This window comes from Thunnus maccoyii, chromosome 14 (assembly GCF_910596095.1).
Source record: "Thunnus maccoyii chromosome 14, fThuMac1.1, whole genome shotgun sequence".
Lineage (NCBI taxonomy): Eukaryota > Metazoa > Chordata > Actinopteri > Scombriformes > Scombridae > Thunnus > Thunnus maccoyii.
The window spans coordinates 15,463,816-15,475,895 of record NC_056546.1 but is presented as its reverse complement, the minus strand read 5'-3'; the positions used below and the strand labels follow the sequence as shown (position 1 = coordinate 15,475,895).

Here is a 12,080-nt window from a genome sequence, read left to right as displayed (position 1 = left end):
CTTAGTTGAATGAATTACTGCTGGGTGCATATGAGATTATTATTATAAGCTATGTAAATGAACAAATCAACTGCTAAAGACTGTTTATCTATTCAGAATCCATAGGAAATGTCTGTTCTTCAAAGGATTCAAAATTATACAACAATAAATGTAAAGTAGCAAGTACTCTTCTTATAACTCAGTGTTCCTCATATGAAAGATAGTCCAAAGCTTTAGGTTTCCTTTAATTCATACCACAGGTCTGCTAAGCATTTGGAGCATTGTCTCTGTATGATTTAATAGCCTGTGGTAGTGTTCGGTTATGTGCATGATAAATCTAAAAACTTTCTTTTTCTCCACTGCTGTGCCACATTTGTCAACACACAGTATTTGGCCTGGTACAGTAGTTTTTCTTTTGGTTGTTTGGTCACTTAGAAAACTAAACATCCATCCCATCATACATCTGTGTGACTGAAGTGAATGCATGTATGTGTGGAGTTGTATGTCTACATTATATTTAGCTTTTTTTCTTTCTTTCTTTTTTTCCCCACCCGGCAGACTCTCACCCATCATATCCACCTTCCATGTGTGTAAAGCGGGAGCCCCATGAGGCATCCTTTGCCCCCTTCACCCCCTCCTCTGTTGGGGACTCTGTTCTAGCTGACATCTTGTCCCACCAGTCCAGCCTCTCTGTAGATGCCTCTACTCCCAGCTACCCTGCCCATGCCCATGTCTCCTGCTACAGCCAGTATGCCAGCCAGCCTTTAATAGCAGGTACAGCTTTCCTAAAGGCTCCAAAACCAGATCAAAATTAAATCAAACTCACTCTGTCCAGTTGATTTTTTCTTTACTTTCCTCTTTACTTTCCTACTTTTCCGTTTTGTTTTGTTTTTTTTAATAATTTAGTAATTCTCAAATATACACTAAATGAAAATGGCTGCTTCTCACGTTGCAAAAACAACAATCCCATCATGCTTTTTTTTCACTCTACTGTTGTGTACACAGGAGCAAAACTGATTGCTTGGCCCTCATTAACAGCGACTGCCCTCACCCCCTTTTCTCCAGCTCTGACCCCTCGCTTGTCTCTCGGGTTAACAATAGACCTCCAGGTCCTTCCAGCCTCGTGACAGGCCCAAGGTCTGAGGGGCCAGAGGAGGTGAAAAGTAGGGGGGAGGAGAGGTTTGGGGGGCAGAGGCAGAGACTTAGGGCTGATGCTGGGGGCTCCTTTGGACCCATAGCTTTCTGTCCTGTGTGCCCCCTCATCCAGTCAGACCCGACGCTGTCAGTGTTAATTACAGAGCTGAATGTGGAGCAGAGAGCAGAGGGTGCTCTCACTGGTCTGATGCTCCTGACAGTTTTAAAGCTGCTTATAACTTTGGTATATTAATGTTATAGCAGTTGCAGTGTCCCATGAGATAATTCCATAAAAAATCATTTAAATGACTGGTGATAGATTAGTGACCTGTCCAGTGCAAGCTGGGACTCCAGCCCCCTGCAACCCCAGACAGGATGAACAGCTCAGAAAATAGATGGACAACATGCAACTTCATTAAACATTTTACATATTGTGGTGGCATCTGTAGAGATGAATAATCTGTGGTTATTTTTTTTAGCATTTTTAAACTATTTATTTCTTCAGATTATTGCAAAATGATCTTGCTTAAGAAATTAAATGGTCTGAAACATTTCGACAGACAGTGGCATCATTTGTTTTTTCTCTGTGAATATACAGTATGCATCACTTCACTTTATATCATAATTGCAATATTTAGGATCTAAAAGAAAATTGTTTTTCCCCCCAAGAAAGTGTGTGCAAAAATACAAAAAATAAATGACAATGTTACTATACTGGTTAGTAAACAATGGATTAAATTGAACAAAAAAGCCTTTTTTTTTTCATTCTGACAATGTGTTGTGAATGATCAACCCTGTCTCCTAGAAATTATGTTATATATAACGAATTTGCAACAGAAATTAAATTTTGATGGAAAAGTGATGCCACCTGGATTATGTTTTCTTATCAGTAAAATGAAGAGATGTTAATTAACATATCTGGCAAGACACAAAATGTATTGAAGGTATCAGCAACACATTGAACACAGAATTATTTAAGTTTTTTGTGGTTATGATTATATTATGGCACTTGGTTAAAGTTAGGGAAACTTCGTGGTCATGTTTTAATATAGAAAAGTCTGCAGTGACTTTACGTGTAAGACATCATGTTTACTTTATTTACATCAAACCAAAACGATGAACTTTCACTGACCTTAACCAAAGCGCTTTTGTTGCCTAAACTTTACCACATGTGGGACTCAGGATGTGAATCCCAGTCTCCAGTGGAAAACCAAGCATTTCTCGAAATGGCACTCGACACTCGAAAGACATTGCCTGTGACACTAATCCAGGCAGTGATTACATTTCTTATTACAAATAATTTTGATAAAAACACAATTTCAATTGCGGCAGGGTTAAAATAATATATATGTTTCAGATTTACCATACAACTCTCTGAACTAGTAATAGAATCCATAAATTCATATTCAACTTTTCTGTATTTGAGTCTCCTTATGACTGTTTTCCTTTTGTGTGCCCTCAGGTCGAGACATGGCCAGCACCACCTTACCTGGCTACCCGCCTCACGTCCCCCCCACGGGACAAGGCAGCTACCCCACCTCTACACTCGCTGGAATGGTTCCTGGTAGGTGACACTACACCCTTTTTATGATGCCATTAATTTTAGTTTATAGTACCCTTCAGTTGATCTTGTTTAAAAAAAACGTGAGGTCAGTCTAAGCTAAACATGTGATAATGCCTTTCTGTGATGTATCACACCGTATGTGAATACTTGTGACTGTGACAAACAAATACCTGCACACACATTTACTATTGAGAGACAGAAGAACCCTATAAGCATGCTTCTGACTGAAAAGATTGAAGCAAGCTTGTTATAGCTGTGTTAGACTGCGGTTAGCGTGTGGTTAGCGTGTGGTTAGCGTCTGCGGACGAGGACATTAGATGAACTCAATAGGCGATCACCACAATCAGTGGCCGTGAGATAGGACAGTTCCTCTCAGTTACACTCCAGCTCCCAGCGCTCATTACCCTCGCCGTGTCCACACAGCGCACTCTCACCAGCCCCGTCGATAAACACTGCTTTTGCTCCTCTCCTCGCCTCCCCGGACACCCAGGGCTGCAGAGCGTATCTCTTTCCCCTCTACTTAACCTGCAGTTCAGGTTCACAGCAAACAGTTAAGGGTCAAAACACAGAGGCGTGGAGGGCCTGTAAATATTTAAATCACTATCTCTCTCAGGGATGAGCTCGAGTTACGGGACCAGCAGTGTGGATGCTATAGCTGCCAGCGTGTGTAGATCTCTCCTCCAAACAACTGAAAACACAATTCCCTTTATTGCTTGGAGACATGTACCTTTCACACTGACCAATAATCAAAGCAGGCGTGCAGTATTTACAAGTGAGCTCAGTGTGTATGAGGGTAACAATTCAAGATATACGTGGGGGTAAAAGCTGATATATCAAATTAAGTTAAGAAAATGACTTTTGATTTACTGGATTATACACCACTGGAAAGATACACAAACAAACCCACATACAAGTACACAAGCACAAAGGCCTTCTTAATCCAGGGGTTGTAGGTTTTTTTTTTTTTTTCGAATGACTAAGATTTAGTGTCTGGCCCCAAACACTGTTAAAGCAAAGGCCATTCTTCAGCAGCTTCATATAAAACCCCGCCTTTATAGTCTCGTAAAAGAAAGAAACCTGTGGACCAACAGCATCGCTCTGTGACATCCCCTCAGCCTCCCGTCCTTCCCGCCACGACCCGCACAGGGAGGACAAAGATAGAATGAGAGTTTGAGAGAACCTATTAGGGAGTTTTGAAGCGAAGCATCATAGCTTAAAAGCAGTGAAGTCCTCACTTAAGGAGAGAATAGAGGAAATCCTAAAGACTAACAGAGGATTAATAAAACAATCAATTCACCTAAAGGGACTGTTGAGGAAAGCTATAGAAGCAGCCAGGACAGAAATGCTTCAGAAACATTGTTGTGTGACAAGATTGTAATGTAACTGCAATGTAACTTGGTGAAAAGGCATCTTTTTACAGCTTTATATTTAACAAAAGGCTGTCAGTAATTTGTTTGTTAGCTCTTTGCTAATGTTTATTTTTATTGATTTGTTGTCTAGGAGGGGACTTTTCTGGAAACCCTTATTCTCATCCACAATACACCACTTACAACGAAGCATGGCGGTTCAGCAATCCAGCATTACTAAGTAAGTAACTTATATAATAAAAACTACCAAATATACTGTAAATACTGAACTTTGATCTGTTCTAGACAAATACAAACCATATTTGGAGACTGTAATAAAAAATCTCCAGGCTCCACATATTCTCTGTCCTTGGAGCTTTGCACACATGTGTCTTACATGATGTTTGACCCCGTGGTTTCCAACGGCTCGTTCTTCTGTTAACTTTCAGGTTCCCCTTATTATTATAGTGCCGCATCCCGTGGCTCCGCACCTCCCACTGCTGCCACTGCATACGACCGCCACTAGTTACCATGGAGACCAATTCAAACTGCAGGGCCAGGGCTTTGGCGTCCATATTGTCCCCGTCTGAGATACACTGAGGTCAAAGGGAAGCGAGGAGGAATCCTAAAGGAACCCCCAACCCCCCAACAGGAAGGATCGGCGAGGTCGAAGCCGATGCAACTAGCCCAGCTTCAGCGTTACACACACTTTGGGCCAAAAGGGCCCGCGGGCGTTCAGAACTCAACCATCATGCCCTCACTGTCTCACAGGCCTGAACATTTCCAGAATGACTTTAAGAGATTATATAAATATATATATTATAAAATATAAATTGAAGAAAAACAGTGTGAAGAATACCATGTGGAAACAATGTTGTGGGTTTTTATTTTTGTTTCTTTGTTGCTGTTGTTGTTGTTGTTATTTTATTCATGGATCCTCACATTCCTTTACTTAATGAACTGCAGTATTTTTCTGCTCTAAAGAGAGAAGTCCAGGGGAGACGAGAATGGTTCCATAGCTTGATGATGCAGAGACTTGAGCCAGTGTTGGAGGGCCCCTCTGACACTTAATGAGATCCTGGCTCCACACTGTAGGGCGGGCTTTACTCTGGTGCTTTGACTATGTCTTCTGCTCCCATTTCTTCAGTCCCGCCGACATTATCAGCATGTCCTACAACATTTACTGACCCTATAGACCAATGGCAACTTCACCCTCCCTGTGGCAAACAATCAGATGTAAAAAAAAATGTAAATCGTTTTTTCAAAGTATTAAAAACATGGCGACCTTATACTTAAAATGGTCTGGACAGAATTTTTAATACTTTAAATTATTTTTTCTGTCACTATTTTTAATGTAAAAAAAAGGTATCAAAGATTTTTCAGAGTAGTTGTTTTGTCACATTTCCCTCATTTTCCAGTCATGTTCATGTCCATGCACGATCGTCCTTTTGCTCTTTTTTTGCACTATAACCTCAGCTTATTTGATTTATTTGGCACATTCTCTTAAAATTAAGATTAATTAACCTACCCAGTTAGAGCATAAGTTAAACATATTTACGTTGCATAGGTGTAAAAACACAAAGCAGACAGACAGACAGTTGTGATTTTGAGTAAATATCTTTTTCAGAGTTTCTGAGGAGTTTGTAAGCCATAGCTCTTTGGCTACATGAACAAATCTTTCAGTTCTCTTGGGTTATACTTTATTCAGCTACTTAGTCATACCACTAGATGCCTACACAGTTTAGAAAGCTGTCCGCAGTTGAGCAAAACAACTGTAAATTAACTTCAACAATTGCCTTACAAACCTGTTTTTCCAAACTAAATTCATGCCTGTTCAATGAAATTAATTGCCTTTACAAACACATATTCACCACCACCCTCCTCGATTTACGTTCAACTCTCCACAAGGACTGAAAGAAAATACTGGTTAAGTTTGCTTTTTGGAAAATATTTTGTGAATGTACTTTTAACTACATTTGCCAAAGACTTAGTTTGATATTTAATATTTTATTTACAGTATATGTATGCATAAATAAATCAGTATTATCTTTTAAATAAGTAGTCAACACCGAACATGTATGTCGTGTATTTTCAACGGGCAAACCACATGATGATGCATATGACTGTAATGAAAAAAGGTGACATTCAGTGACTCAATATTCCATCAGTTGCAACAAATGCTGCTTTGTAGAATGATTTGTGAATAATGTGAAGACAATTCTTCTCTGTAAATATGATCACACACACCATTGCAGTATCATACTAATGTACTGGCTCCCTTTGTAGATATACAGACTGAAAAAAAAACATGCATTACATTTGTGTCTTAATGTAATGTTGTGCTCTAGAGAAAGGCACAACTTCCGTGTAACCTGTGGCTACTTAAGTAGCAGGTTTCAGATGCTAACATCACATACAGTAGGTTGTCTTTGTCATTTTATTTTATTTTCATGATATTGTCATGATGATGTTTTATGTCACTATGCAATGAGTTAAATGGCTTTCTGTATCATCTTTTGTTGTTGGGCTTAGACTAAGTAACCCTCAAGGTCTTCTATAGGAAAAATGGAGAACAGCATAAAAGTACAATTGACCTCCAGCGTGAAATGGTTTCTCTCTGGTTTCACTTTTGTTCCCTTAAATGAAGATGTTATCAAACTGAAGTCCTTGGCAACAATCAAAGATAGTGTCCTGTTTGCTGTTAGTAGATGTTGTGATCATTATGTTAATCCAAATTACAGTCATCTGTGCCTCCATGTATAGAAATACATCCAAACTTATTCCCACTCACCCATCTCTCCCTCCTCACTCCCTCACACTCTCTCAGCCCAGCTATTTAGCGTAAGGCATCCAAGATGAAGTTTACTTTAATTCCACACAAGCAAACACATCATCTGGTACCAGGGTTAAGCGGAGGGCACCAGATAACAGAAAAAATAAAGACTGCGGTCCTGCTCTACGGGAGAAGCTATCCTCTTCAAATTGCACTTGGGATTTGCCTATTTCTGTCTACATGTAGCCTGACATATCTGAAAATGAGAGTGCACGCCACCGTCATTCAGGCGAAGTCTTTGCTTTAGTAAGTGGAGCACCTCTGAAGAAATGGGTCTTCTGCTGTTGTAAAGATGATACAGGAGATGTGTCATGGACATAAAAAGGATTTCTGATGAAAATCTATACGGAAAGCCTTGTGGCCTCAATCATTGTTCTGTTTCAGTTCTGTTCCAATTCTTTTTGTGCACATGAGAAATAAATTCTTTTATATGTCAGTCGTTGACTCGGTGTCCCCTCATTATTAACCCCATAAGAAAATGATTCAGAGTTCAAGGTTCCCAGGGAGCGAGCCTGCCGCTAGTGTATTGATGTTTGGTTTTATGAATGTGACTACAGAAGGCACTCGTACTGGTTACAGCTCTCAAATGTGAAATGGGCTACATGATAGCTGCATAGCACGTTGTTTGTGTGAGGTTATTCCATGTGTGTGGATATTGGTAGAAATCAGATAGATTATGATTTCTGTTTAAAGCATAATAAAAACAACTGCAGTGATGTTAGTGCATGTGTGTTTGTGTCTGTATGTGTGTGTGTGTGTGTGTGTGTGTGTGTGTGTGTGTGTGTGTGTGTGTGTGTGTGTGTGCAAGACAGAAGGAGAGAGAGAGAAAGATAGCGGGAGAAAAGGGTGAGACAAGCAGGCAGGACTGTTGGGAAGGCAGGAGACTGTTGCCCCAGCTTCTGACTCCAGTATATTTAATGATGCATTGGTTTCATCCATACCACGCTGCTGCTGCTGATGCTGATGCTGCTGCTTCGTCTCCTCTCCACACTCTCTACTCTAAAACACACAACCCCAGCCAGTTGTAATTCAATTTCTCTGCTTCCTCTGCCTATTGTTTATTTCATGGATCCCCTGTGAAGCATCAAAAGCTGCTGTATCTGTCAGCCCCTAACTGTCCTATGTATTTGTCATTCAGGCCTTGTTAAAAGATAAAAACACACACACACACACGCACACACACACGCTAACACCCCCTCTTCTCCCAGCTGAGAATTCCCAGTGGTAAAATTATTCCATTTAGATGGGAACTTTTTTGTCACTACCCTGTCTAAATTGGCATATCTGGCTCTCTCGTAGAAACCAATAAACTGTGAACCCGGATGCATCTGTCAGTCAAGCTCATCTTTACTTTAGCGGGCCAGATGACAACAACAGGAGAAGAGACACACAGCAGCAGAATGGGGTGCACTGATTGGCTCTCATCAGTTAGGCATTACGAAAAGCACCTGTCATCCTTGTGGGCTTCTCAAACCCGCACAGAGAGGCCCTGCCACAGGGGCCAATGGGCCTCACGCAAGATTTACTGAAACACTTCACCCTCATTGTCGACTTGGCCTGGTGATGCCCTGCAGCTCGGCCTCTTTGGCATGATTCATGTCTGTCACTGATAATATATACAGTGAAATAAGCCAATTTTAAAGAGGAAATTCTGAGGACATGCCTTGCAATTTTTAAGTTTTATTCAGACATAAACATATTGTATTATATTGTATTTTTTTACATTGCACTTCTTTATAACCCCTGCTACTTTTTCTTCCAATCCTAAGTATCTAAAATAAGATTAACAGTCAACAGGGTGACCGGAATAAACAACGCCAGTTACAATGTTAACAACTAAGAATTCAATATATAATCATCTCTCTTTGTGTAAACATCCATGAAATGACCAGAGAGAAAGATTCGATGAATCGTGAGGTGCCATAATAGCGCAGTATTGTTCAGAAATGAGGAGTGGTGGTGGTCTAGCAGTGACGTCCTGTCATCTGTCTGCATGGGAGCCTGTCATCAGCCTCATCATGTGGCTGTCATAGTTGATGCTGGCGAGGGGAGAGGCCAACCCTGCTGTGTCAATCAACGGGCCCTCATTAGAAGCGGCTTTAATTAGTGGCTGCATGGGTGCAGTATTGTTCACAACTTCGTTAAGCCTGTTAATCCCAAATGGATTGGGTTGGGAAGAGGCAGCAGCATAGTGGTCCAGTGGTATAATGTGAAGCGACTTTATGGGTTACTGGTTGAAAATAGCTCTTTTTCATGTTGTTCATGTCTTCAAAGTCTACTCTTTAAGTGTCTCTGAAGAGGCATCTGTGTGTTTATGATCCTGGTACAAGGATGGTCAACAGGAAAAATTAAATCTAAATAAAGTATTGTGAAAATGTCCCTGTGAAAATAAATCACCATCCAACAGTAAGATTATTTCAGTGTAGCAGGGGAGTCAGAGAGTTCAAGCCCGGTCTCTGATGATCCTGATCCTGACAGAACGATGATTATGAGGTTATTTTCACTGTCGGCGGGTGAGACCATCCAGGCGACAAGAACATGACTTTGTGATGTTTGTAATGAGTGAGCATTGATTGACTCAACACAGCCTAAAGAGCTCTCCACGTTCAAGCTCAGAGGATGCTCGGGCTCTGTGTGTATCCTGTACTGTAGCATAGTTCGCAGTTAGAATAATGAGCAGTCGGAGAGCTGTCTGGAGAAAAGCAATTGCTGCGTTTCTCAACCAGGCCTCATCTGCCAACTATATGCTATTATACCATTCCCATCCCTGTTAGATCAGTCAGCAGTGCAGAGCAATTTCCCTTCAGGAGCTAAATTATCGTTTTGAATGGCCATTGTGCGACACATTGTGTAATTAAGCACTAAATATGCCTCGCTACCTGATTATGTCACTCTCCAAAAGGGCTGAGGAGCTGTGGGGTGAGGAACGACGTTTCTGTGTTTGTGTGTGCACATCAAGTGGTGGGGAGGGATTTGAGGTTGGGGAGGAAGTGTATAGGGGCATAACAAAAGGCCAAAGTGTGTAAAATGGGGTAGCACTGACCTGTGTGCCCCCTTCAAGCTGAGAGAGGGTCTTCTGTCTGACAGAAACCCAGCCCGAGGGGGTACGGGGGGGTTGATTTGTTTGAGTCCTAACTGTTTGGGTAAAACTGTGCAACAAGAACATCCAGCCTTCTGCAGCTTGAGCAGGATGGAGGAAGAAGACGAGACCAGGCAAAGAGGGGAGAAAGAAAAGTGGGAGGCCACAATCACCAACCCCCACCACCTCTGACTGCCTCCACACCCCGCTTCAACCCCCCCCAACACACACGCACACACTCACACACACTCTCCGACGCCTCTACCCCCTCCCCTACCCAACACCCAGTCACTGTCAGGCCAAACACATGATGAATTGCCCTGTCAACAGAATTCATTCAGGGACCAATTAATTCAGCAGAAATGAACTAGAGCCATCAGTCGCTGAAAAACTCAGTGCAAAGAGAGCAAAGTAGCCCCACTTCAGAAAACGAGGAAGCAAAGGGAGGGAACGAGGGAGAGGGGTGAGACAGGCTGGAGAGTGTAGTGGAGACGAGAGGGCAAGCAAAAGAGAGAGGGAGAGGGAGAGAGAGCGCGGTGGAAGTTAGTCTGACAGAAATTGGTCATTTAATGCTTTAGCGCACTGGAGACAGCCCCTGTCATAGACGAAGGCATGGCAGGGGCTCCCCTGGTATTTTATTTATTAATTATCCTATGCAGCGAGGGGCCTTTAACTGTCTCAGTCCAGCCCCGTCAGCCCGACTCCGTGTCATTTTCTCTCCACAAACAGATCCTTTAACACCGTGCTCCAGGTTAATGGAGACAAAGCCAATATCCAACCAACCTTGCCTTCTCCCCCAAATACAGTATTCATCTGTACCTTATCCAGGTAATTATGTCTCAGACGATCTCCTGAATATGTCGTTGGGATGCTAATAAACCACTTTAGAGCTGGCGTGCAGAACACATCTGACCTTTTCAACTCACTGCTTCATGGTGGCTACACCTCCTGAGGAGGGCAGCAATTATTTACACCTTATTGGGAACTGCATGTCATTGAGAATAAACACAGTTCCAAATAATTTAACGATGGCTGCATATATTATTCAGGAAATAAGCAAGACAAACTCATGCTTATGTCCTCATAATTGACTGCTGATATGTGACAGGATTCAACATGAAATCTTTGTTGGTAACAGAAATGCCTAGGAGAGCTACCTGTCAGAGGGGATTTTACTCACATAATTCATATATTTGTCACCTCAAATGCTCCTTCTCTGTTTCCTTAACTGTGTTGACAAAATTCAACAGAAGCATGCTTGCCAGAAGCTGTTTTGTTGGCGGTGACAAATTAGCGCTGTGAAGGGCGATATCAACACCAGCTAATTAAGGTGTCGTGTGATTTTGGGCTCCAGATCAAGAATCTGCTGATTCATCCCATGGGTGATTATGATGTCCATATGGTCAACGTACAGCGCTGGGAAACACTATCGGCCCGCTGCAGCGCCGGCTTTGCCAAAAGTTTGATCTTGTCTTTTGTGGCGGTGTTGGGTGGTGTTCATCAAGGCTCTGAATTATTAACGGCATCTTTTCTTCAAGCCCAGGATCCTCTATTGGAAAACACGGGATGAGGGGCAGCTGGGAGGCTGCCTGCGACTGGCTGGTCTTCGACATCAGGAAGTGAAATTCTACGCCGTTTCCACTGTCGTCCATTGATGGGCCCGTGTACCTTGGATGCCCCCATCTTAGTGTCACTTGGTTTTAAGGAATTATCACACCATGCAAGAGAAAGGTTATTTTAAGATGGGTGTTTGGTGGTTTCAGTGTCAGATATTTACCAGGTTACATAGCTTGTTGTGTATTTATATCTTGACAAATTTTATCAATAAACTCAAGCCAAAATAAAGCTACATATTTCTTACTATTAACTTGTTGTGGCCAAAAGATGGGTAATTACTCTGGGGAGTCAAGTAAACTGACTTCTTTTCCTTTCTCTCATTCCTCTCCATTCAGTCCTTTACTGTAGTGCTAAGCACAGTGAAAATACACCTAATAGACAACACTGGCATACAACCCAAGTGAACTTGACAAATGGAACAGAAAAGCTAACAGAGAAGAAAGAGGTGCTTAGGCCAACTGTCACAGGTAAAGTGCTTTCCTGATTTCTGTTTACTCACCATGCTTGAGACTTGTCTTGTTTTCCTGC

At 41.9% G+C, this 12,080-nt stretch overlaps 1 protein-coding gene across 5 annotated transcripts in view; it reads left to right on the top strand.

Annotated features, from left to right (window-relative positions):
• The window catches only part of pax2a (paired box 2a), a 29,618-nt gene extending 23,674 nt beyond the window's left edge, over positions 1 to 5,944 (top strand). For 2 of the 5 annotated variants that reach the window (XM_042433525.1, XM_042433522.1), the window contains 3 exons: positions 2,576 to 2,677; positions 4,178 to 4,264; positions 4,492 to 5,944. In XM_042433525.1, the coding sequence (XP_042289459.1) occupies positions 2,576 to 2,677; positions 4,178 to 4,264; positions 4,492 to 4,613 (311 nt within the window). In that variant the 3' untranslated portion in view covers positions 4,614 to 5,944. Of the gene's footprint in view, positions 1 to 537; positions 754 to 2,575; positions 2,678 to 4,177; positions 4,265 to 4,472 lie in introns of all 5 variants that reach the window. The other 3 variants (XM_042433526.1, XM_042433523.1, XM_042433521.1) reach the window with 2 other exon arrangements.
• The last annotated feature ends 6,136 nt before the right edge of the window (positions 5,945 to 12,080 follow it).